This window comes from Leptonychotes weddellii, chromosome 5 (genome assembly GCF_054177405.1).
Source record: "Leptonychotes weddellii isolate Sample4059 chromosome 5, ASM5417740v2, whole genome shotgun sequence".
Lineage (NCBI taxonomy): Eukaryota > Metazoa > Chordata > Mammalia > Carnivora > Phocidae > Leptonychotes > Leptonychotes weddellii.
Window position 1 is genome coordinate 144,560,621 of NC_138373.1, and position 27,879 is coordinate 144,588,499.

The 27,879-nt window shown below is 40.4% G+C and overlaps 1 protein-coding gene across 1 annotated transcript in view; it reads right to left on the reverse strand.

Moving 5' to 3' along the window:
* Positions 1-27,879, reverse strand: part of ALDH1L2 (aldehyde dehydrogenase 1 family member L2) — a 47,027-nt gene that overhangs the window by 14,154 nt on the left and 4,994 nt on the right. The window contains exons 3-15 of the mRNA XM_081818993.1: positions 26,729-26,963; positions 23,951-24,116; positions 21,999-22,100; positions 21,482-21,571; positions 20,536-20,670; positions 19,275-19,400; positions 18,613-18,704; positions 16,699-16,846; positions 10,891-11,010; positions 10,167-10,294; positions 7,590-7,740; positions 5,102-5,172; positions 4,873-5,016 (exon numbers count right to left, since the gene is read on the reverse strand). Coding sequence (XP_081675119.1) covers positions 4,873-5,016; positions 5,102-5,172; positions 7,590-7,740; positions 10,167-10,294; positions 10,891-11,010; positions 16,699-16,846; positions 18,613-18,704; positions 19,275-19,400; positions 20,536-20,670; positions 21,482-21,571; positions 21,999-22,100; positions 23,951-24,116; positions 26,729-26,963 — 1,708 coding nt within the window. The remainder of the gene's footprint in view (positions 1-4,872; positions 5,017-5,101; positions 5,173-7,589; positions 7,741-10,166; positions 10,295-10,890; positions 11,011-16,698; positions 16,847-18,612; positions 18,705-19,274; positions 19,401-20,535; positions 20,671-21,481; positions 21,572-21,998; positions 22,101-23,950; positions 24,117-26,728; positions 26,964-27,879) is intronic.

Genomic DNA, 27,879 nt, shown 5'->3' on the forward strand with positions numbered 1-27,879 from the left:
ATATTTTTGTTTGTTTGTTTGTCTGTTGTCATTGTTGAGTATGGGAAACATGCTTCCAAGAGTGAGGAATATACAAAAAGTACATTCAGAGAAGTGTTGTTCTCTGCCCTCTTTCCCTCTATCCCTTCCATCCCGTCTCCCTGTGGCCTATAGATAATCAACCTCATTAGTCTACAGTGTATCCTTCCCGTTTCTTTTGCTCAAATGAACAAATACACATCTTCTTATTTTCCCACACTTCTTACACAAAGATGGCATAATACGATCTCATTTTAAACATCTATTACAGCAATGCATAACTCAGAAGCAAAATGAAAGCTATATTTTCACACCGTTAAAAACCAATGCTGATTAAGTCTTAAATTAGCACTTTTTTAGTGTGGTCTCAATAAATGGAATGTGCAAGAAGCTCCACAGAGGTGTAAAAAAAGAATAGTAGAACTTCTATGAGCATATTTTATTTTATTTTATTTTTTTTATTTTTTTTAAGATTTTATTTATTTATTTGACAGAGAGATAGAGAGCACAAGTAGGCAGAGCGGCAGGCAGAGGGAGAGGGAGAAGCAGACTCCCTGCTGAGCAGGGAGCCCGATGTGGGGCTCGATCCCAGGACTCTGGGATCATGATCTGAGCTGAAAGCAGACGCTTAACCGAGTGAGCCACCCAGGCGCCCTCTATGAGCATATTTTAACTGACAAAGATATACAATAAGCCGAACATGACATTTATTATGTGGCTGGCTAATGATGCTCTCACTCTGTCTGAATGAGGGGGAGATGGTCATGGGTCATAAAGGGATATCCTAGGAGAGAACAGGAGCTCAAAAGGCCAAGGGAACAACAGTGGTTTCTTCACTTGCTCATTTGCTTTCAGGATATTGCCACGTGTTGAAGTTTATAGGCCTGGTTACATGGATTCACAGCCTATATTGTTACTTTAACTAGCCCAGCCTTCATAAAATGGACAAGTGGCTGAAAAAAGAATCTCTATAGAAACTGCATAATAAATAATACTACCAAGGCTGGGCGCCTGGGTGGCTTAGATGGTTAAGCATCTGCCTTTGGCTTAGGTCATGATCCCAGGGTCCTGGGATTGAGTCCCACATCAGGCTCCTTGCTCAGCAGGGAGTCTGCTTCTCCCTCTCCCTCTGCCTCTCTCCCTGCTTGTTCTCTCTCTGTCTCTCTCTCAAATGAATAAATAAAATCTTTAAAAAAAATAAGTAAGTAAGTAAATAAATAAATAAATAAATAATCCTACCAAGGCAATGAGCAAACCACAAGCAAACAACAAGAAAAAGGCAGGGCTAACACTTTCCCGCCTTCTAGTAACAGGTCCACTGCAGTAACAGTGTGAGGTTTACAAAACAGGAGTCTCGTTAGACTTGATGAGAAATTGGCCTCAAACACTTGAAATTATCAAGAAGATACCTGACACAATAGATTTACATCAACTACTGTTAAGGATGATCCTAGCACGAAGTGCATATTATGCCTTGATATGAAATCATGAGGAAAAACATTTAAAAATTAACTACCCTGAATTAATGATAGTTCTTTTCAAATAAGAACAAAAAAGATTTTTATATCACTAATAAATACCATACAACAAATTGTTTCATCTTTATCCCCTCCCTTTTCATTTCTGTTGGTTTTCTTCCATTTGGTTACTTAGTTCTCCCAGCAGGACTATCGGTTTAGATGATATTTGGGAAAGTATCTAGCAGTGTTCTGAGCAAGAGTAGGTCATTGCTAATGTCATTATTAGGTTTGATGAAGTGATCAGAACCATGTCAGACCTGGACCAGTCCAGGCCATGGGAAAGAGCCACCTGATTCGGTCCTGACATTCACATGGGGACTTCATACTGGAAATGGTTGCATACATCATCACATAATATTATGCAATAAAATAAAAAGGTATCTACAACAGAACAATAGCAACTTTGGGTCTTTCATTTTCGGGATTAAAAGTATCATCAATTATTAAACTGTCAGTTTTATTTTTTATTTATTTTTAAATATTTTCTTTATTTATTTGACAGAGAGAGAGACAGAGCGTGTGAGCACATGAGCAAGGGGGAGGGGCAGAGGCAGAGGGAGAAGCAGGCTCCCTGCTGAGCAGGGAGCCCAATGTGGGACTTGATCCCAGCACCCTGGGATCATGACCTGAGCCAAAGTCAGATATTTAACCGACTGAGCCACCTAGGCACCCTAAACTGTTCATTTTAAATTGCAGATGGGGACAGAAACTGTGTGTGTCTTTGTCACTGATCGATGCCTGGCAACTAGTATGCCCTCAATAAGTGTTCCTAATTTTTGAACATTATATATAATCACTGGAGTTCCTCAATGTTTAGCACTCTCACTGGATGCCATTTAGTGATTCTCAACCCTGGCTGTATCTTAGAAACCAATGTGAAGCTTTCAAGCAATACCAGTGCCTGGGCTCCAACCTAGACCCATTACATCAGCATCTCTGCCAAGAGATACCAGTATTTTTAAATGAGAACTCCAGGATATTCTAATGTGCAGCCAGGATTGAGCACCCCGGGGCTAGATTATCTGCCTCTTCTCTTCACCCTACTGGCTTCCTGCTGTTTAATGGGGAAACAGCACTCTTATAGAAATCTGGTGAATTGGCACCATTTCCATGGAAGGATTTGTCAATATCTATCACACAAATACATGTATCTTTTTTCCTTATTTATTTATTTATTTAAGACTTATTTATTTGAGAGAGAGTGAGAGACCGCATGCACATGAGGCAGGGGTGGGGGTGGTGGCGGGCCAGGGAGGGTGGAAAGGGGAGGGAGAGGGACAAGCTGACTCACGTGGAATGCAGAGCCCGATATGAGGCTCGATCTCAGGACCCTGAGATCATGATCTAAGCGGAAACCAAGAGTCAATGCCCAACCAACTGCACCAGCCAGGAGTCCCCCCACCTTTTTTTCCTTTTAGAGAGAGAAAGAGAGAGCAGGCATGAGTGAGGGAGGTGGGGAGAGGAAGAGGGAGAGAGAGAATCTTAAGCAGGCTCCATGCTCATTGAGGAGCCATGGTTGGGCTCAATCTCATGACCCCGAGATCATGACCTAAACTGAAATCAAGAGACAGACTCCCAACTGACTGAGCCATCCAGGCGCCCCACAAATACATGTATCTTGTAACTAAGTGATTCTATTAGAAACATTTCCTTTAAATATACTTACACATGTGCGTGATGCCATATTTATAAGGGTATTAACTGTAGCATTGTTTATAATAACAAAAGGGCAGAAAAATCTAAATATCCATTAATTAGGGATTGGTTAAATAAAATATGGTTTAGCTATACAAGGGAATATTATGGGATATCGTTTATTTATACAATGGAAATTGTTTAATAAAAAGGAGGATTTTTTTCTTTTTCTAAGTATGTATAGAATGCTACTATTGTATTGTGGTAAGAACACTTAACACAACATTTACCCTCTTAACAAATTTTAAGTGTATGATATACTATTGTAAACTGTAGGCAAAATGATACACAGCAGATCTCTAGAACTTATTCATCTTGCATAATTGAAACTTTACACCTGTTGATTGGCAATTTCCAATATCCCCTTCTCCCCTCTTTGTGATTTCTTAATGGGTTAAAAAAATTATATATATATATAAATTTTATTGCATATTGTATTTTTATTGCATATTACATATATATAAATTTTTTGCACAAACATATATTTGTATATGCATAGAGTATCTCTGGAATACCTAAGAAACTAATAAATAATAATTAATAACATCAGTTGCCCCTGGGGAGGTAAATTGGCTGACTGGGGAATTAAGAATAGGAGGGAGATTTTTTTACCATCCACCTCTCTGTACATTTCTATTTAGAAATTTTTTAACATATAATTATTTTTTAAAATGAAAGTGTTCCTAACAAGTAAAATAAGATGTCTGTGGTCAGTATGACTAAGTAGCAATAACAAATGAAACTGTAATTTCTTAAATTCTAAAAGGAGAAATAAATGAGAGGTGATAGGTAACATAAACTCTTCTAGAATAGAGACTAAGTTTTCTCCATGACGTATGCAACTCAGAATGTCTACTACTCTTCACTGTATACAGTCAATGTTCAGCCAGGTATTAAGTTGGCCACCATATGCTTTTTCCTGAAAAGCTACTGTAGCATTAAAAGATTTTTCTGAGAACTCTATCATTTGAACTATTTTTTATTATTAATTATCATTTCCTTGTTATCCAAATGTACATATTCTTACACAGTTGCCACAATTACGTACATTCTTTGCCATTCTTTTCCCTCATCTTCCCTATCTTTACAATACTTTTTTTTTTTTAAGATTTTATTTATTTATTTGAGAGAGAATGAGATAGAGAGAGAGCATGAGAGGGGGGAGGGTCAGAGGGAGAAGCAGACTCCCTGCCGAGCAGGGAGCCCGATGCGGGACTCGATCCCAGAACTCCAGGATCATGACCTGAGCCGAAGGCAGTCGCTTAACCAACTGAGCCACCCAGGCGTCCCTACAATACTTTTAATAATTAAAATTTGAATGCCTATATAATAGTTTTTCTTTGATGTCTCATCGTTGCTCTAAATAATTACCTAATTATCAGGCATTTGGCATTTTGCAAGAACTGAATTGGCTTGTAGAAATTCAGTGGATTTCACCAGAGTATCCTATGCTTGCTTCCCTTGTCATGGAAATTTAAATTGTGGGATATCTATGGGGTGCATTAGGGAGCTATTAAAAATGAAGATTTAATATGAAAAGATGCCTATGATATCTTTAAAGATGTCATAATATACAAGCCTGTTTGTGTTTAAAGATGTAACGTTTATAAATGTATGTCTCCGTTTTCAAGTGAATAGGATAGAAGGAGATCCTGCCCCTGGCCCCTTGCATCTCACCTGCGCTGGCTTGAGGACTAGGGTATTGCCTGCCGCCAAGCACGCGGCGCTCTTCCATGCCAGCATCATCAGCGGGTAATTCCAGGGGATGATAATGGCGCAGACACTGCAGGAGTAGAAAGACTCTATCCTTAGTTCTCTCCAACCAACACAACTCACACCAGTCACCCAAGGCCCTCTCCTTGTCTTACCCAAGTGGCTCCTTCTTGGTGAAGGTCAGATTGCGATTTGGACGGGCCTGGTTGATTGGAATGGTAGAACCCTAAATAGTAAAAAAAGGTTAATACTTATTTTACTAATTCAGATGAGTAAATCTAATCTCAAGGAATCCATTTTCTGTCCACCTGTCTTAATTTTTCTTAGCTGGTATGAAAAGGCAGTGTTCAATTTATAAGAAATATATCCACACCAAAAAAAGGAGCTGCTATTTCTTTCTGGAGGGAAGTAAGACACAGGAGAATAAACCTAATTATATGTATGTATGTATGTATGTATGTATGTATGTATCTCTATATACTAAACATAGTTCTTTTTTTTTTTAAGATTTTATTTATTTGTTTGAGAGAGAGAGAGAGCATGAGGTGGGGGGAAGGGGCAGAGGGAGAGGGAGAAGCAGGCTCCCTGCTGAGCAGGAAGCCAGCTATGGTACTCCATCCCAGGGACCCCGAGATCATGATCTGAGCTGAAGGTAGATGCCCCACTGACTGAGCCACCCAGGTGCCCCTATATACTAAACATAACTCTAATTTAGTTACCCTCCATTCCCAACTTCTTGACATGGCAGAGAACGTTAATTGCCTGCCCAGGATCCATTCTTCCATCTGTCCTTAGTAACAGAAACCCTATTATTAATAATGGTATCAGCCATGTGCCCAGATAAAATTCTGTTTTCCAGTTTCCAGGGCAGACAGGGATGGTCAACAGAAGATGTAAGCATAAGGCATGTTCTTTTGCCATAAACCCCCACCCTCTCTTCTGCCTTCTTCCTGCTCAGAATGTCCCTGACATGGCTGATAAGTACAGTGGTTATCTTGAGACCATGGCACAGTCTTGAGGGCAGAGGTCACTGATATAAAGATGGTCTGATAGTGAGAGAGGAAAACTGAGTGTCATACTCTAGCCCTGACTACTTGCCTTGTGCTCCTTGAGAATGAGGTAAAAAAAAAAAGTTCCTACTTGGATTTCTGTTCCATGCAGCCAAACTTAATCCCAAGTAATTCACAATAATAATCTTTAACTGAAGCTATTCATTTGTTTGGCCACATACGAGAGTATTGCTGTTACTAATTACAAGCGACCGGCTCTTACCTGAAATCCTTGGGGCCAAGTGTGTTTTGGGATTAAGAATTAGTTGGACTATAGAAACATAACATAACACATATACCTCATGTTATATTATCTATGACTCCCAGTAGGGTCTGGAGCAGCCCCTCATAATCAAACATATGATTATTGGAATATTTATTTAGTGAAACATGAATATTCCCTCTAAGTGATAGAAATACAAATTATAAATAGATTCATGTTGGTTCAGATCAGCTTTTGGCAACAAATGAGTTTGAACCACTCAAACCAATTAGTATTCAGGTTTTGGAGCTCTTTGGATTTCATAATTGAGGATAAAGGATGGACCTGAACCACCACTACTAAATACTTACATATGGATGATTTGTGACTGAAGAATAATAAAACCTATGTTCACGTGCAAGCCTTCATCTGTTGCAAACTTGTTGCTAAGCCTCACTACATAACTTGCAGGGTTTGTATTATTGTGACCATAGTATGAATGAGGAAAGTAAGGTTTAGAGAGATAAAATAACGTTAACAACATTAGCTGGTAAGTGGCAAAGCTGACCCTTGGACCCAGGTCTCTCTGACTCTATATTAATAGTGGTAACAGCAACTCACCCAAATAAAATATTGTTTCCCAGTCTCCTTAGCAGACAGAGAAGGCCAATGCGAGATATAAGCACAAGGGAGGGTGGGATTGCTTTTTAAAGCTCTTTTGTCTTTCTCTCCCGGCCCCACTCCCTCCTTCTCACTGCTGGGAGGGTGGCTGAGACGGCTGGTACTGCTGTGGTTATCACGAGTCTATGAGCAGCATGCATGCTTCTCTTTGTTATGAGCCTTACCTTTACCTTTTATATTTCCAATGCTGAGGTCAAATGTAGTTGCCACTTACCATCACACATGTACTATTTACTTTCTTATAGTAAAAAGGGAAATGAAATATTTATTGTACCCATGCTTTAGAAAATTATTTTCTTATACCCAACTGACTTAGACCATGTATGTTAGCTCTCTGGCTTCTGTAGGCATTTGAATTTTCCATCTCTCCATGACACCCTCTGTGTCTGGAAGACTATGAGATGCCTTTAGAGACATTAAAGTATAAAAAATACCATCAGATTTTAGTTCAGAAATTCTTGAGTTCAAATCCTAGGCTCTATGGTTTACTTACTAACAATGTGACCATATATAAGTCTTTCACTGTCCTCAAGCTTCTGTTTTCCTTACCTGCAGTAAGGGATGACAGCTATCTACCACAGACGATTTTTATAAAGATGAGATGAGAAAACCTAATAGATGGCTCTAAAACAGTGCCTTTATAAAGACTAAATGTTCGGCCCTCTTCCTGTTGGAATGATCTCCATGGCGACAAATAACATCCGTGCTTACCTGAATTTTGTCACACCAGCCAGCAAAGTATCTGAATGTTTGCACAGACATTCCAATGTGAGTCTTCAGAGCTAGGGTGTAGACAGCACCCGAATCAAGGGCTTCAATAGTTGCCAACTCTTCTTGGTTCTCTTCCAGTAGGTCTGCAAGTCTGTATGGTCAGGGAAAGAAATTCATTCAACAAATATTGATGGAGCTCCTATTAGGTATAGGGCACCATCCTAAGGGCTGAGAATTCAGAGGTGAACACACATGGATGAGGTCTTTGTCCTCATAGAGAATATGCTCCAGCAGGGAAGGCATTAAAAAAATCATTTCATAAATGATTTGGTTTTTGGGGCACCTGGGTGGCTCAGATGGTTAAGCGTCTGCCTTCGGCTCAGGTCATGATCCCAGGGTCCTGGGATCGAGCCCCGCATCGGACTCCTGGCTCAGCGGGGAGCCTGCTTCTCCCTCTCCCTCTGCCTCTCTCCCTGCTCATGCTCTCTGTATCTCTGTGTCTCAAATGAATAAATAAAATCTTAAAAAAAAAAAAAAAAGATTTGTTTTTTTTGTTTTGTTTTGTTTTTTAAGATTTTATTTATTTCTTTGACAGAGAGAGACACAGCGAGAGAGGGAACACAAGCAGGGGGAGTGGGAGAGGGAGAAGCAGGCTTCCTGCTGAGCAGGGAGCCCAATGTGGGGCTTGATCCCAGGACCCTAGGATCATGACCTGAGCCGGAGGCAGACGCTGAACGACTGAGCCACCCAGATGCATAAATGATTTGTTTCAAGAGTTACAAAAAAGAAGTGTGGGAAGCCTGTACCATTTGCCTCATACATGCAGAAGAAGTAGAACAGTGATTGAGCCACAGTAATCCGAGGAGATCAATGACAGAAAACAGTGGGAATGTGGCCAGTTCATGAAGATACAGGGAGTTGTTAGAGAGTGCAACCCATAAGAATCCATGAACATGAGGATTTCTGGTTGGTACAGGAATGTTTCCAGCACTAACTGAAAAGGACAAGATAGAAATACATGGGGTGAGGGGCGCCTGGGTGGCTCGGTCGTTGAGTGTCTGCCTTCGGCTCGGGTCGTGGTCCGGGGTCCTGGGATCGAGCCCCGCATCGGGCTCCCTGCTTGGCGGGAGGCCTGCTTCTCCCTCTCCCACTCCCCCTTGCTTGTGTTCCCTCTCCAGCTGTGTCTCTCTCTGTCAAATAAATAAATAAAATCTTTAAAAAAAAAAAAAAGAAATACATGGGGTGAATTACAGACACCACAACAGATTTCTGGTAGGTGTCCAGATTCCGCGGCAAGATAAGTCAAGGATTGTCTAATGGCTCTAAAAGAGTCAAAATTCATCTTTTGTGCTCCCCTCAACCATTGGTTTTCTTTCCATCCTTTAGTGGTTCTCTGAGTTGTTCCTTTTGGACTATTCTAAATTATAAATAGATTCATGTTGGTTCAGATCAGCTTTTGGCAACAAATGAGTTTGAACCACTCAAACCAATTAGTATTCAGGTTTTGGAGCTCTTTGGATTTCATAATTGAGGATAAAGGATGGACCTGAACCACCACTACTAAATACTTACATATGGATGACTTTGTGACTGAAGAATAATAAAACCTATGTTCACGTGCAAGCCCTCATCTGTTGCAAACTTGTTGCTAAGCCTCACTACATAACTTGCAGGGTTTGTATTATTGTGACCATAGTATGAATGAGGAAAGTGAGGTTTAGAGAGATACAATAACTTTAACAACAGTTAAAGGGGGAAAGCCCTCTCCCTCAATGTTTCTTCCATATCCTACTCTAAGAGATATTTTGACCAAGGTCAGCTATTTGGCTCTAGAAATTCAGTAGAAAAGAGAATTTATGCTTGAATCTAATTAGTCTTGGCATATTCGGTTACTGATTTATAATACCCTTTCCGGGCCTTAGTATTTTTCCTCCTGACTCCTACTCCCTACAGGTCAAGTGGATTTGAAATTCGTCTTTGAAAACAACAAAGTGCTACATATTCCCCATTTGCTGTTCTGTATCCATCCTCCACACCGCTCTGTGATCCGGGAGGATGACCTTTATAGACTCCATCACCTGGCTCCCATGCTCTGTCACTGGGCTTGACTAATGAGAAGCCAATGGGCAGCACCCCCGGGAGAGAAAGCGATTGGGGATTCCATTCCCCAGCTCCTTCACAGATGGGCTGTGGGTCAGCAGCTGCTTTGTCCCTCCACCAAAAACCACTGGAGTGTGGTCTTCTACAGCTACAGATCTTGCCAGATTCCAGCAACAGCCCCTTCCTCTGTCCCAGACCCTAGAGTACTAATAGCTTCCCCCTGTTGCTGTCCCTAACTGGGTACTTCATTACCCCTTGACCTTGCCCACATCTCCATAAATGTTTCTTTATTAAACTTTTTTGCCGACTGGAACCCTGACTGTTACAAACAATAATACAAAAACCAGGAACTCACATATATGGAATTTTATATGAGGTAAGTAACAGAAGGCGTATAATAGGTGCATACTAGAATATTTGGGGGACAATGTTAGCCCATATCCCTAGAGAGCAGATCTGTGTTTTTAAGAACCACACCTGTACATCAATCTTCCTCTTTCTCTTGCATTCATTCTTCCCCATTCACCTTTTTCAAAGGCATCTTTTGCTGCAGCTACTGCTTTATCAACATCCACCAAAGAAGCATAGGATACTTTGCATATTGTCTGTTTCAAGATAAACAAAAACAGGCTATAGGTCATTTACATAGAGATACAGAAATATGCTTCTTGAAATTAATATCATATTAATAGGAAAAATAGAGTATTACTTATAAAACCCAAAGAATTTATGATGGAACATCAATACACTCAGTAGCATAGTAAGAACAATTTTAACACGGAAATCCTTAGCCTGAAATTTGGGACCTCTCATGTCACCCTACACCATGGAAAGACACATTTAGGAAGAATATATTTATTTCTCCTGGTGCTTAGGGAAGCTGAATTTCTTGCCATGAGCTTGCAGAGTCCAAAAATTCTTTTCTGCATATAGTTTTATTGCAGGTGTGCCTCTGATGTGTATAGGTATAGTTATCTGTCTAAATTCATCAGAAATATTCATCCAATAAAACAGGTGATTATAGTTAGTGGCCATTACTAGAATTGAACAGTTGAAAGAAATACACGGAGTACATTTAGAGTAAGTACTCAGAGGCAAAGTGATAGAATAAACTAACTTCTTAAGACTGTCAGTTTTACAACTGTGCATAAATTAAAAAGTCACAACCAGTAGTCCCTGCACACACAAGTAATTTACTCACAGATCCATCTGTTGGGTTGATAGTTTCATAGGTCTTTCCATCGTCAGCATCTGTGAACTGTCCATTTATGAAACACTGATATGGCATTTTCACTGTCATTTCATTGACCTCCTTCGAAACCTAAGATAGAGAATTATATTAATAGGTTCTGTGGATTTCTCTGCTTATCCATTTGATGCCAAATAGCAATAAACAAGTTTACTCACTAATGCAGCGGGAGAAGTTTTATCTATAGGATTCTAGTTCCTACTCTCCAGAAGAGACCAGCATATGTAAGATTTGGGCCTCGTGATGCTCAGATTGGCCACTGAGCCAAGGAGCTAGCATCTCTGATGACCAAAGTACTCTAGGTTGGGCCATATAAATAAATACCTCAGATTTTCTTCCTTACACAAATGAGAGAACTCAAAAGACCTCCAGATAATGGAAACGGCACCATCTAGTGGCAACATCTATGGAGCGCAGCCCTTGCTTTCATTTGTATCCTTGAAATTGCCTTTGTGGATTAAGTTTCCTTTTACAATGTTGCCATTTTAAGTTTTCTTTCTTTAAGTTCCTTCCCCATTTTTCACTTTCTCTCTCTCTTACAAATGTGTTGCCTTAATTCTATTCTGTACCGTTAACTAGCGAATGAATTTAGGTTAGTCCATTAACTACTATGAACTTCAGCAAAGGGGAGAGGTGCCTGGGTGGCCCAGTGGGTTAAGCGACTGACCCTTGATTTTGGCTCAGGTCATGATTTCAGGACTGTGAGATCAGGCCCGGTGGGCACCCCGCTCAGCGGGGAGTCTGCTTGAGATTCTCTCCATCTTCCCCCCCCGTCACCTGCACGTGTGTGCTCTCTCTCTAAAATAAATAAATAAAATATTTCAAAAAATTAAAAGGGGATAATGCTACCTGCTTCATACAGTTATTATGAGGAATAACTGAGAAAACATGTGAAAGAGCATTATTAGAATAAAATTTCATAATGGCACGAGGTATAAAAAGTATAATTTTGGGCGCCTGGGTGGCTCAGTTGGTTGGGCAACTGCCTTCGGCTCAGGTCATGATCCTGGAGTCCTGGGATCGAGTCCCACATCCGGCTCCCTGCTGTATATGGAATTTACATTATTTAAATTTTTTATTTATTTGCAAGAGAGAGAATGAGAGACAGAGAGCATGAGAGGGAGGAGGGTCAGAGGGAGAAGCAGACTCCCCGCTGAGCAGGGAGCCCGATGTGGGACTCGATCCCGGGACTCCAGGATCATGACCTGAGACAAAGGCAGTCGCTTAACCAACTGAGCCACCCAGGCGCCCTCAAATTTACCTAAATTTTATTAAAAACACATGGATGAGGAGCATTTCTGGAATAGTAGACTAGGTCATAAAAGCCACAAGAACATTAGAAAATATTGTCAAAATCATTTTTCTCATGACTCTGGAAATTAACCAAAAGCTTGAAAGAATCCATTTATTCAAGAAAAATAGTTGAATCTCTGTAAGCACAGTGAGTTCTGTGGTATATTAACTGCCCTACTCTTTCCTATCTCTCTCTTGATAGCTCTGCAGTAACTTGAAAACCAACATCCTTACAACTATGGTGGCTGTGAAAACCAGCAGCCTGTTAGTCACCAGAGGGGGACAAATCGTCCCCAGAAGCTCCCAAGAGGCCTTATCTCCACAGAGCTTCCCAATGTCAAGCTCTATACTCCATGTTTGTCTTTATTTGACCTGACTCAGAGCTTGCTCTGCACAAACTACCTTAGTCCTTCAGTGAAGGCTGAGAGACTTATCAGTTCAAGAAATTTAAGGAAATCAGTGTCTGATCATCAGCTGATGACTTAGTTAGCTGAGTGGAGACTTCAGTGGTGGCAAACAACAAAGAATACAGGCTTTACAGGATTCGTCCAAGAAAGTCACTAAATAAAGAAAAAAGCAACAACAACCAGCAACAGTAATCCCTGTGAAAGGAGGGGTCCTATTTCCAGAGTTGCCACATTCTGTTATTTAAAATGGCTGGTTTTCAACAAAAGATTGCAAGATACATGAAGAAACATGAAAGAATAAAGAGTGGCCAATACATAGGACAAATAACAGTCAATAGAAACCATCCTGGAAAAGACCTAGACACTGGATTTATCAGAGAAAGATTTTAAATAAGCTTTTATAAATATGTTCAAATAACGAAAGGAAGCTATGTCTAAACAATTAAAGGAATGTAAAGGAACAGTGTCTCACCAAATAGAGAATATCAATAAAGAGGTAAGAATTCTAAAAGAAGAACCAAAGAGAAATTCTGGAGCTGAAAAGTGCAACAACTGAAATTTTAAAAATTCACTACAGGGGCTCAACAGTAGATTCAAGCAAGAGGAACAAAGAACTAGCAAATTAGACAATAGGTCAAGAGATTATCCAGTCTGAAAACAGGAAGACAAAAGAAGGCCTGTGGGACACCATCGAATGTACCAACACATGCGTAATGGGAGTTCCAGAAGGAGAGGAGAGGGGGGAAAGAGGCAGGAAGAATATTTGAAGAAATAACAAATGAAAATATCCCAACTTTGATGAAGAACATTAAACCATACATCCAAGAAGTTCAACAAACTCCAGGTAGGATAAACTCAAAGAGATCCATTTTAGAAACATCATAATGAAATGGTCAAAAGCCAAAGATAATGAAGGAATCTTGAAAGCAGCAAGAGAGAAGCAACGCATCACATAAAATGGATCCTTAATAAAATTAATAGATGACTAATGCTCAGAAACCATGCAGGCCAGAAGGCAATACGATGACATATTCAAAGTGCTGAAAGAAAAAGACTGCCAACCAACAATTCCATATACAGCAAAAACACCCTTCAGAAACAAAGGAGAAATTAAGTCATTCCCAAATGAACAAAGACTGAGAGAAGCTAGCATACTGCCCTTCAAAAAGTGCTAAAAGGTATCCTTCAGGTTGAAATGAAAGGACCCTACACAGTACTTGAATCTACATGAAGAAATAAAGCACACTGATAAAAAGTAAATACAAAAGTCAGTATACATGTATTTTTGTCTTTAACTCTTCTCCTATCTGATTTAAAAGACAAATGCATAAAGCAATGATTATAAAACTATGTCGGTGGGCTTACAATGTATAAAGATGTAATTTGTACGACAATAATATCATAAATGTGGGGATAGGGAGCAGACTAAATTACAACAAAGTTTTTCTTTACTATTGTTATTAGGTTGACCTTAATCTGAACTGGAACGTTTTAAACAAAAATGTTCCTTGTAATCCTCAAGGCAATCACTAAGAAACTAACTAAAAATCTATAGTAAAAGAAACAATAAGGGATTAAAATGGCACACTAGACTATTTTTAATACAAACAAAATGCAGGAAAGGAAAAATAGAGGAGCAAAAAGGGCAAGACAAGACATATACAGGCATACCTCGGAGACTTTGCAGGTTCAGTTCCAGACTGTTGCAATAAAGAGAATATTGCAATGAAGCCAGTCAAATGAATTTATTGGTTTCCCAGTGCACATAAAAGCCATATTTACACTACACTGTAGTTTATTAAGTACGCAATAGCATTATGTCTAAAAAAATCAATGTCTATGCTTTAATTAAAAATACTTTAGCGGGGCGCCTGGGTGGCTCAGTGGTTAAGCGTCTGCCTTCGGCTCAGGTCATGATCCCAGGGTCCTGGGATCGAGCCCCGCATCGGGCTCCCTGCTCCATGGGAAGCCCGCTTCTCCCTCTCCCACTCCCCCTGCTTGTGTTCCCTCTTTCGCTGTGTCTCTCTCTGTCAAATAAATAAATAAAATCTTAAAAAAAAAAAAAAAGATACCAGAGATAGGGAACCCTTGAAACATTACCATGTTTGTGGAGAGAAACTCCCAATAGGGACCAATGAACAAGGTGCTCTAAAAGAAATATAGGGCACCTGGGTGGCTCAGTTGGTTAAGCGACTGCCTTCGGCTCAGGTCATGATCCTGGAGTCCCAGGATCGAGTCCCGCATCGGGCTCCCTGCTCAGCGGGGAGTCTGCTTCTCCCTCTGACCCTCCCCCTTCTCATGCTCTATCTCATTCTCTCTCTCAAATAAATAAATAAAATCTAAAAAAAAATGAAAATAAAATAAATAAAAGAAAAGAAATACAAACATCATACTGAACTTCTTTCAATTCCTCAAAATCCCCTCCCCACCTTTTTTGTTAAAGTAGCTAGGACTAACCCCTACCTGGAATACTCTCTCCTTCTTTTCCTATCCCCCCTCCTAAAATTTCTATTAGCATGGCTAGTGATCCTTTAGATTGCAGCTAAAATCACTTCCTCTTTGGGACACCTGGGTGTCTCAGTCGTTAAGTGTCTGCTTTTAGCTCAGGTCATGATCCCAGGGTCCTGGGATCGAGCCCCGCATTGGGGTCCCTGCTCAGCAGGAAGCCTGCTTCTCCCTTTCCCACTCCCCCTGCTTGTGTTCCCTCTCTCGTTATCTCTCTGTCAAATAAATAAATAAAATCTTAAAAAAAAAAAAGGAAACTGTCAAAAAAGTGACAAAAAGCCCACAGAACGGGAGAAAATATTTACAAATCATATATCTAATTAAGCTCTAGTATCCGAAATACACAAAAGCCCCTTACAACTCAACATTAAAAAGACACATATTCCAAGAAAATGAGTAAAGGATTTGGATGCACATTTTCCCAAAGAAGATATACAAATGACCGATAAGCACATGAAAAGGTGCTCATCATTAGTCATCAGGGAAATGTAAGTCAAAGCTACAATGATATACCATTTCACACCTACCACTAAAATAGGAAAGACAGACAATAGGCAAATGTTGGTGAGGACCTGGATAAATTGGAACCTTTCTACATTGCTACAGGGATAGTGAAATGGTGTAGCCACTTTGGCAAACAGCTTGGTAGCTCCCGCAAAAGTTAAAGAGTTACCATATGACTCATCAATTGCACTCCTAGGTATATACCCCAGAGAACTGAAAACATGTGTTCACACAAAAACTTACACATGAATTTTCATAGCAGCATTATTTATAATAGCCAAAGAGTGAAAACAACCCAAATGTCCATTCACTGAGAGATGGATAAACGAAATGTTGTATATCCATACCACAGAATACTATCTGGCCAAAAAAACGAGTGAAGTACACAACACACACGACAACGTGGATGAACCTTGACCACATGGCGCTCAGTGAAAGAAGTCAGGTACAAAAGGCCACAAATTGTGTGATTCCATGTATAGGAAATATCTACAGTAGGCAAATCCGCAGAGACAAAAAGAGATTAGTGGTTTCTGGGGGCTGGGGGAGGGGGAGAACAGAGGATGACTGTCAGTGGAGTCAGGGTTCCTTTATGGGGTGATAAAAATGTTCCATAATCAGAAAGAGGTAAATGGTTGCACAACTCTGTGAATATACTTAAAACCACTGAACTGTACATTTTAAAAGGGTGAATTTTGGGGTGCCTGGGTGGCTCTGTTGGCCTACTCTTGATTTCAGTTCAGGTCATGATCTCAGGGTCCTGGGATTGAGCCCCATGTCAGGCTCCGCACTCCGCAGGGAGTCCACTTGAGATTCTCTCTCTCCCTCTCCTTGTGCCCCTCCCCCTGCTCGTTCACGCTCTCTTTCTCTAAAATAAATAAATAAATATTTTTTAAAAAAGGTGAATTTTATCGTGTCTGAATTTTATCTCAATAAAATAGCTATCTCAAAAAGGTCATAAATGTAAAAACAAATGAACAAAAGGCATAGCATTCCCTTATAGCTTATGAGTCTTAATGATGTAGATTTCAGGCAGCATGGAGAAGCTTACATAATCCACGACTAGCTCCGCTTCTTGATCTTCTCCTCTCAGTTTCCTCACAACTTTTTGGATGAAGTCTTCAAACTTGGTGGCCATGTAGACATCTTCATTCTGTAGCTGAAGCCCACCACACTTCTGTCTGATCTCTTCAACCAGCCTTAAAGTAAGAAGCAACTCACATTACTTACATTTTTAAAAGGGTTTAGGGGAACCATATTATTACATTTGTCAAGTTGCTTTGAGATAAGACATGTCACATGCCTATTTATAGCCTATGAGATCTTCCATGATAATACTTGGAGAAATTGGATAAGACCGGGAGAACAAAATTAAAAAGCTGTCTTGAAGGACAGTGGATATTCTTTTGTTTTTAACTTTGTATATGGCTAAAAGTAAAAGAAACCAAGGCAAAAACATTTTACCTACTTGCAAGCAAGATAATAAGGGGCACATAAAATCAGTTCCTTCCCTTTCAAAGGTAAGCAAGGAATGAGAAATTAAGTCCCTAACTGTAAAGATTATGAAACAAAAGTCATATGGTATAATATTGTCTCTAGATCATGTATAAGAATGAAACAAACATGTGCTTGTACATGGTTAGTGTAGCTACTAAGTAGAATCATGCACTAGGTCAAGATAATTTTTGAAGTCTCTTCCGATGCTTTGATTTTTTGCTGTTAATTTTTCAAATTATAGCTGTTATTTGCCATTTCTGGAATAGCACTTGTGATAGATGCAGGACAGAAAGACCACCATGGTTGTTGTTCAGTCATTTCTTCTCCAAGAGAGATGAGGTGCTTTGGCCGTTCAAGATAACAGTATCAGGTGATTATAGTAATTCAGATACTCAAGAGGAAAATGGGCAATTCTTGAGGAGTATCTTGCTAGCGAAAAAATAGCATTAACAGTATAGTATTGAAATCTTCAGTTGAGCAAATTAGAAGTTTCGGGGAACTCGTGAATCATAGCTGAGAAATTTGTAATTTGAGGAACCAAAACTCTTGACTTTGATAATACTATTTGCTCTGGAGATGATTATTTGGATTACTGGAATAAAAGTTCCATGAATGAAGGAACTTTGTCCTGTTCATGACTGTATTCCCAGTGCCAAAACTGTTCCTGATATGTCGTACATATGCAATGAATTTTGTGGAATAAATGAGTGAATAAGCGAATAAACAGAATGATCATCAAGAACACTCACTTTTTTTGACATGAGGAGCAGCACTCTTTAACTTATTTAATTAGCGAATGGCTGTAGTGTGGCCCTCAACAAAAAAATATCTCTGCAAGACTCTCTGCTATTAGTATCCTCGCAGACCTTTTATTTAATTTAATTTATTTATTTTGCCATAAAAGAGAGAGTTCTAGGACTCTAGCTCTTTCAACTTGCCATAAACCTCTATAGAGAAATTCTGACTATAAGGTACTTATTCTTCCTCTTGCAAGTATCCTGATAGTCCTTATTCTAGATATATCTTACTGGGTAATTTAGAGGGATAGGAAAAAAAGATATTGGGGGAAGTATGATCAACGTCGGGTATCCTTCTGAATCAGACTATGTAGGTAATTCCTGATAAACGTTCTCAGCCAGAACTTCCCATTCCAATGCCATATTGGAGGAAAATTATTTAAGAAATGTGAGGACAAATTTTTTAAAAAGAAACAAACAATTACAAGCATTGGTTTTCTAGGTATATAGGACATATGAAAACAACTCCTGGCTAGCAACAAAGAGGAAGGAACAAATATATGTGTTTGACCATGGAAACAAACAATCCAAAAAAGAGGAAGAAAAGAGAAACAGAGTATAGTGGGTATGGTAAAGTGATAACATCCAGAACAAAGGATTGGATTGGATTTTCAAAGTCAAAGTCAAAATCTGGAGGGGAGGGGTGTGAGTCAACAGGGTGACTGTTTTACCGGACAACATCCATTGAGCTGGCTCCAGATTTAAAGAAGTCTGTGGAGTCTTCAATAACAGGAACATTGCTTAAAATTCCAGCCCAGATGACCTGTACAGCAAGGGTAATTTTTATGAAGGACGTGCCATGAAGAACACAGTGGCAGAAACTGGCCAGCTCCTCAACCAAAACTACTTTTTTTCATCTCGGATACCTTGCTTGACTACATTTTTCAGCATCTCTTCAAGTTAGATGCAGCCATGTGACCGACTTCTAGCCAATGAATATGAGTGGAAGTGAACCTGACTCCTAGCCTTGACCCATGAAAAACCTCCTTCACACAATTCTCTGTGCTCTTTTGCCCTTCTTGGCTGTCTGAAATGTAGATGACCCCTACGGTGACCTTGAAAATAGCAGAGCTTGGGTCCCCGAATGACTCCACCCCTAATCCTTACATTCCAGCTTCACCCCTCACCCCCATGCCGACCTAGAACTGCCTTGCATAATTCTGTGAGTGAGAAATAAATTTGCATACAAATTTTGGAGTTAATTTCCTTCTGCAGCTCATACAAAAAAAGAGGCAAGAAAGTGCTATGCTCACTACTCTGAAGACTGATGGTCCAGTTACAAAATGGCTTCAGTTTCAAGATAAGAGTAACATTAAGGACATCACATGTTCACCTTGATGGTCCCTGCCACCTTCACCTCCTCGGCTGTAAGTTCTACCACCGATGTCTCCCCGGCTGAAAAGTACTGAGAAGCAGGGATCATTCTTCCATCTTCAAACTGCAGATTTCTCACCATCAACTACAAAATAGCAACAAAACAAGCAGAAGAACGGAAGATTAGGACAATTCAAAAGTGAGGTCGGTGTTATATATTATAGGAATACAAGGATGGGCGTATTCGGCAAATACAAAAATATCTGGTGAAAGCACTCACCATTATGTGTAAAAGGACTGAAATGGTATTTTACTAATGGCAGCAGAAAGGAGAAAGTGAAGTCTAGGGGTAGATACACCTCGAAATGGATAATAAGCTACTGAAAAATGTATATATTTAGACTGAGGCTTATTATAACTCCTCTTCCTCCTCCCACTACTACAACGATCAGTTCTCCACCTCCTCTTACTGCCTTCCTCTGAACACTTACGCTGCAGCAGGCATGGTGCTAGGTATGTATGTATGTGTCTTATTTAATCTCATAAGTCCTGGTGGAAGCAGGTGCCGTTATTATCCCCGTTTTACTGATACGGAATTGGAGGCTCAATGAGGTTAAGTAATTTGCCCAACACCACACAGCTAGTAAGTCACAGAGCTGGGGTTACAGCCCAGACCTAGCTGGACCCTGAAGCCTACAATTTTAATTATTGATCTACCCTGCATGCTACCAGAATATATGTGCAACCTGCGAATTCCCCTTGCTTTCTTCAAAGAGTCCCCCGAAGCCAAGAGCCCCTGCTCCCAAGCATGGGCAGTGTGAGTGCGTGCTGCATGGGAGGCAAGGCAATGAGCATCCAAAGAGTCCCACATCCATCGTATTGATCCTGCCAGCCTCCAGCAGTGGGAACGCAGACCGGTGAGACTACGCTCTGTTTTATAGACGGAGAAATGAAGACTCAGAGGGGAGAAGCATCCTCCCCAAGACCGGTAAGTGGCAGAGGAATGGTTTGCATCCGGTTTCCTGACTAAATTCCAAGCTCTTTCTACTGTGTCACAAAGCAGACTGTGCAAGTCCCTGAGGCGCATCCCAGGGAGACTTGTTCTCATCCAGGCACCCAGAGCCAGCTCATCCCCAGAGAGAAACAAGGCACAGATATCTCGAGCCTCCCATATTCCACTGCAAAGCCAGATTACCTCATGAAAGATATTCCCTTAGCAGCTGGGGTCATAGAAGGAAACCAAAAACGTCACTTTGTAGGTGACCATATTGAACACTCACTGCTTTTCCATCATTACCAAAAAGAACAAGTCCATTTTTGGTAACAAGACCAGGCTTCTTGGCACCTTTAATTTCCAGTGGCACTCCAGGAGGCACAGAGTTTTTCAGTAATGATGAGCCGTAGAACGTGACCATCTAAGAAAGATCAAACCCAGATTGTGACGGGAGGGAGTTACACCTGCAAACAGGGGTGTGTGCAAGCAGTACTCCCTGCAAGCAAGCTCAAGTTGGTGTTATCATTTATGATAAAATTGGAATACCCCAATGCGGGAGACAGTATCAAGCATCTATAGAAATGACACAAAGCAAGAGATAATCTATGAAGGTACAACTGAAGAGATTCAAGAATGTCTCACATCCAGATGACATTTATCATTTATTCACACTGATATAAAGGTGAATGAGACACAAAGTTCTCGCAGACGTCTCAGCCTAAAGCGAGGGTTTTCAAAGGGGAGTGGAGGTGGTGGTGGTGGGGTGGTCAGTGAGGGCAGATGTGGGGAGCAACCAGACTGTTACAGTACAGTGTGATTACTGATGGGAAGTACAGCATGCTTTGTGGGTCAGTTAATGGAAATAGCACTGGATTCAGACTAAGCGAGAGAATGTGATGCTAATTGATTTGCGATTATAATTCTATGACTATTAGCTAGCACTTACTGAGCACTGTAATAGTTAACATTTATTGAATACTTATGCCAGAGACTAAGTATTTCAATGAATTATCATGTACTGACTCATTTAATTTTCATGGTGATCTATAACCACTATTATTAGTCCCATTTACAGTAAGGAAACCAAAGCACCCAATGGGTAAGTAACCTGCCCCAGGTTACCCAGCAAAAGTGGATTTATGTGTAATACCTTTTACAAAGGTAACATGTGCGTGCGCACACACACACACACACACACACACACACACACACACTTGGTCCTTAGAACATACCTGTCCATTTATCTCTGTCCAAGCTCCAGGGACTTTATCATGACCTCTGATCCAGTTATGTAAAACTTCGGCCGACTGATCCCAAGAAATCTAGGAAATCACAAAGCACAGGCTGAATCTACCAGATTCAGATTCTAATAGAAACATTTCTCTCCATCAGTGGTGGGAGCATGGTTGGGGCAGAATAGAACAGGATGGCTTGGAGATCTACCTTTTGGCCAGGAAATGGTACATTGGGAACTACTTAAAAGTAAAGGGCCAAGAACATTAAGGTGTGTTATTTCTTTTTTTAAGATTTTATTTATTTATTTGACACAAAGAGAGCGAGAGACAGAGAGCAAGCACAAGCAGGGGGAATGGCAGACAGGGGAGAAGCAGGCTTCCCACTGAGCATGGAGCCTGATATGGGGCTCGATTCCAGAACCATGGGATCCTGACCTGAGCCGAAGGCAGATGCTTAACCGACTGAGCCACCCAGGAGCCCCATTAAGGTGTGTTATTGAGTTGATATAAATACCTCAGCATTTTCCTTTTTCTGGATACCTTCATATGTTGCCCCTTCTTCTGGCTGGGGAATCCGAGGCGCTTTTCCATCAGCTATGAGTTGGACAGCTTCCACCTAAAGTCAAAAACATGATTTGTGTTATGGCCCAATGATCAATAATGGCATCGTCTGTTTAACTGAAGTTTCTGCTAAACAGAATTGCTACATATAAATCTGTCCAGCAGTGTCTGGCTGGCTCAGGTGGAAGAGCATGTGACTCTTGATCTCAGGGTTGTGAGTTCGAGCCCTACACTGGGTATAGAGATTACTTAAATAAATAAAACTTTAATAAATAAGTAAGTAAATAAAAGCATCTGTCCAGAGAGTCAGACTATGACAATAACTACCTTTTCTTCAGTTCCAACTATGTCCCAGGCAATGTGGTAGCTACTTTATGTAAAATATCCTTTGTAGACATGACACCAATCCTGCCAGGTGGATATTATTATTCCAGCTTTACAGATGAGGAAACTGATTCTTAGAAAAGTGAAGCAACTGGCTCAAGATCATGGGGGTAGCTAGTGGGTGTCAGAAGCAAGATCTGCATCCAAGTCTACCTACTGCCAATATTGAGCTGGTACTCTTAAACATGACTCCCTTGTTGAAACAAATTTCAACCTCCCCTTGGTGACGTAGTGGGAATTTCAGTAATAGAATTGTAAGATAAGTCCGTGTGAGTGATTTCCACTCATCATGATGATTCTAGAAAGTGATGTATTGTTATATTTAAGTAATTCGACTTGCTTTCTAGCTCAGGACACTTGGAATTACAAAATAGTTAAAATCTACGTATGAGTTTAATTGCCTTTGGGATGTGTCCTGAATTCTCTTCTGTGCCAGATTCATGTTTGCCTTGAGTTGAGAGCCTCAGTCCTTCACAGGGAGGCCTATGTGAGCTTGAGTTCTTGGATGTCTCAGAATGCATGGCTGCTGAACAACCTCTCCAAGAGCATGTGGAGGGGCAACCTAAGAATAGGGCCAGTTCATAGCTCATTCATTTACCCAGTTCTGGCTGTGATATCATCAGGTGCATGACCTGGGCTTGAGCAAATGCCACTGAACACACATAATACTATTTTGATTGTAAGGATCATTTTTGAGCACCGACCGTGTGCCGAGTGCTTTACACAAAGGCTACTTAATTTCTCAGCAGCCTTTATAAGTCAGGTAGTATCCACATTCTACAGATAAGGAAACCAAGGCTAAAGAGGCCAAGTGACTTGCCTATTGTCATAGAACAGATAAGTGGTAGAATGAGAACTTTGATGTCTTTCTGACACCAAAGCCCTACTCTTATAATCATTAAATGATGCAAACAAAGCTCTGCTCTCCTCCCTCCAAAATCAATAGCTGCTGCTTTATACCATCTTAGTGTCCATCTCTGTGGCTACTTCTACCATATCCAATTCAGAAAACATTAAATGACACTGAAATTATCTTTCAATATTTTTACAGGCTAATATATTTTTATTTTGTGGTGCACATGCTTTGAGCTTTTTACCCAGAGCACATATGAATAAATAAAGCAATGCCAAATTTTACCCTGTTACACAGACGGAGTTCAAATATGTTTGAAATCCAAATTCCATAGCCAAATTTCTTAAGATTCTGTACACTTCTTTACAATTAGTTGTTATAAACAGGGTTGGCGATTCAAGTATTTGGCAAAATAAATGAAGCAGTTTCATTGCTACTTCATCTATTTGATCACTGTTCTCAGAAGAACAAGCTTCATAGACTAAGAAATTTTAATGGTAAGATTTCCACCCTAAATATACCATCCTATTGGCGAATACAAAGTCTAATTTTGTTTTCAACTTTATACTTTTTAAAAAATTAATATGGGAAAATTCTCAATAAAAGAAAAATATTTCTAAAATGCTAAAGCTTTATTAAATTCTTCTTGATGGTGTAAATATACTAACCATGGCCTTGATTCCTTCAGGAAAAAGGAACCGATTATAAAGTGCATCCACTGTATCATTGGGTTCGACGTCACATGACCTCTGAAGAAGGATGGGTCCCGTGTCTAACCCATCATCAGCCCAGAAAACAGAAAACCCAGCTTTCTTATCTCCCATAATTAGAGTCCTGTGAAAAGAAGAACTTCAACTTACAATGTTGGTTTAATGTACACAAAGCGATGAATTAGTGATATTAAAGTGCAACGTAGTGGGGCACCTGGGTGTCTCAGTCAGTTAAACTGCCAACTCTTGATTTTGGCTCAGGTCATGATCTCAGGGTCGTGAGATCAAGCCCCATGTTGGGCTCACTGAGTGTGGAGCCTGCTTGAGATTCTTTCTCACCCTCTCCCTCTGCCCCTGCCCCTACTCCACCTTCCACCACCCCCCTGCCTCACATGTGTGAGTTCTCTCTCTCTCTTTTAAAATAAATAAATAAATAAAGTGCAAGGTAGTTACAGTGGAAAGTAGACAGTGAGGGAACTACCGTGAGAAATTAACAGTACAGCCAGGAGATGTCAGCATTCATAAAAAGCACTACTTAATAGTACCACAATTTTATACATTCCCATATCTATAGTCTTTCTTGTTAATACACGTTAATGACTTCTAGTCCACTCAAAAGGGCACTAGAATCTATCATTACTACCTCTCATTAACTGCCAGTTGTCAGCTTTCTACTGAGGCATCAAGCAATTTTGCCCACCTGGGTTCAATTCCTACATTGTACTTGACCCTATATTAGACAGAATAAGATAATGGAAAATAAGACAGAGGATACTCAGTAGATGAGAACTTATTAGTTCTCATAACTATTTATTTAGGTTATGTAATTTGGGTATAAGTCAGAGCTAGAATTAGCTCTAGATTGTCTAGGTAAATTATAGTAAAAGATGGTTGATTAATTCAACTCTTTGCATTTTGTGTTCTATAAAGCTTTGCCTAGGGGTGCCTGGGTGGCTCAGTCAGTTGAGCTTCCAACTCTTGCTTTTGGCTCTGGTCACGATCTCAGCGTTGTGAGATCAAGCCCCCAGGAGGGCTCAGCACTCAGCCAGGAGTCTGCTTGAGATCTGAGATCCTCTCCCTCCCCTTCTGTCCCCCTTCCCCCCCCCACCCCCAAGGGCATGCACAAGTGTGTGCGTTCTCTCTCTCTCAAATAAATAAATAAAATCTTGGGGGAAAAAAAAAGCTTAGCCTAAGAGAAAATGTTGGCGCATAAGAGCTTATAATACAGACAATAAGCTGAATATGTGGACATATACATATAAAAGCATATCAGAGGCTAGGCTAATATTAAGAGAGCATGAAGTAATACATCATATCCATGCTCAAGACCTAAATAATTTTTAAATCTTGGAGATACTAATCAAGCATAACTTAAGTCAATGAATCAATCAATCACTCTTTTCAGAAATATTGAGGAATTAATTGGCATTATGTTATCAAGAGGCTTGAAAATATTCATATACTTTGTTTTTGTTCGTTGGTCTATTTGTTTTAAATTTTATTTATTTACTTGAGAGAGAGAGCATGAGAGAGAGAGCCCGAGCACGGGGGAGGGGTAGAAGGAGAGGGAGAAGCAGATTCCCCGCTGAGCAGGGAGCCCGATGCGGGACTCGATCCTAGGACCCTGGGATCATGACCTGAGCTGAAGGCAGATGCTTAACCGACTGAGCCACCCAGATGCCCAAAAACATTCATATACTTTGATTCAGTGATTCTGCATGTGGAAACAATGTGAAATGAGAAAAAAATATAAGTTTAAGTGCAAAGATAACCACACGGTACAATTACAAGAGCAAAAAAGAAATCAATTCATGCCAAATACAATGAAATGTCATTCACCACATTTAAACTTAGTGTAGTTCTCTGCCTATTTAATAACCTGACACTGAGCGATATCAGGGAGATGTACAGGTAAAGGAGAGAAGGTAGAAAAGTGCACCTGTGGTATTCAGGCCTTATAGTGTACCTGCAGCAATAAAAATGTTAGACCATAGTCCCTTCCCTCAAGAAGCTTAAAGTTAAACAGGAGAAGACAGAACAAAGAAGATAATTTCAGGGCGCCCGGGTGGCTCAGTTGGTTAAGCGACTGCCTTCGGCTCAGGTCATGATCCTGGAGTCCCGGGATCGAGTCCCGCATCGGGCTCCCTGCTCGGCGGGGAGTCTGCTTCTCACTCTGACCCTCCTCTGTCTCGTGCTCTCTGTCTCTCATTCTCTCTGTCTCTCAAATAAATAAATAAAATCTTTAAAAAAAAAAAAAAAAGAAGAAGAAGATAATTTCAGGTAACTCAGCATTCCGTGAAATGTACTTGAGATGCTCTAGGCAAAAAAAAAAAAAAAGAAAGAAAAGTTCTATGGTCAAATAAGTTTGGGAACACTGTGTACTCAGATTCCCTCTTGGAGATTGTGATGCTCTCACTAAAGCACATATAAAAGGTTCTCAGAAGTCCCGTGATCAAGAAATCCAGCATAACCCAAACTTGTCTGACTCTAGAACCTCTGTTTGCTCAATTACCAAGTTCTATCCAATGGAGCTGGTACTCCATAGGCTATTCTTGGGGATGCTGTCCAGCCTCTGCAGCACTGAAGTCTCAGGGGAGTTCATGCAAGAGTAGCAATCAGTCAGGGCCTCCCAGTTGCTTAAGCACAGCTATTCTCTTGATCCCGTAGGCAAAAAACAGAAAGATTATAGGGCAATGGAAGTAGGCCCATCTTCTCTACAATTAAAAAAATTCTCACCAGTTGATGGCAGAGGCTCCTCTGTGACTTGGAAGGAGCGAGGGGTGATATATGATGGAGCCGTGCTTTGGGCTGTCAATTATATCCATGGGGATAAACTGTGTGCAGAAGGGAAGCACGTTTAGCTCAGCTCCCACAGATTCGTAGGCCTCCGCCACCTCCTTTATGGTCTTGCCCTTGACTCTCCATCTGGGGAACTTGAACACAGGGGTCCCGTCTTTCTCTGCAGCTAGAGCTGAGCATGGAAGAGAAAGTTATTTTTATAAAAAAACAAACGAACAAAAAACTGGCCATAAGTTAATATGGCTATGGATTCACACATTACAGTTTTACAGCTTCATGAAACATTGACAAAGAAAACATGGCAAAGAACAATTTAGATTGTGACCAGAATTTGACCTGTTACAATTTTCTCAGGATCCACCCATTTTCCTACCGTGATTTTTAGCTATGTATTTGAGGCATAATAGATTTAAACTCAAAAGTCTGTAGCTAGATAACACTTAAATTTTTTAAAAAAGATTTTATTTATTTATTTGACAGAGAGAGACACAGCGAGAGAGGGAACAGAAGCAGGGGGAGTGGGAGAGGGAGAAGCAGGCTTCCTGCAGAGCAGGGAGCCCGATGTGGGGCTCGATCCCAGGACCCTGGGATCATGACCTGAGCTGAAAGCAGATGCTTAATGACTGAGCCACCCAGGTGCCCACATTTTAAAATTTTAACTGAAGTTTTTCTTTCATAGATTAAAAAAATTATACTTTTATTACTGATAGAGCCACTTAAAGAATATTTGTTTGTTTGTTAGATTCGGAGCCAAGTGCTGGTACATCAGCACTCAGATTAGACATAGTCAGCCTCTGGCACAGATGGAAAACCAAGAGCCCCTTCCCAAGCCTATTTCCTGGAGGGAAGTCTCTTTTAACAGAAGGCAAACTGTAGATCTGAACACATTCTCCCCGCCAAACAGATAGAGCCCAAAAGATAAAGAGAGAAAGTTTTTTGAGCTGAGCTGGGCTTGTCTAGTTCCTTCTCCCAAATTCAACAATCAGATAAGTTAGTGGAAGAGAGAGGCCAAGAATGGAGAATACATGCTCCTCGTGAGGGTTTTGCCATACTGGAGAAGATCCAAGGCTCTTTCCTGCAGAAAATGT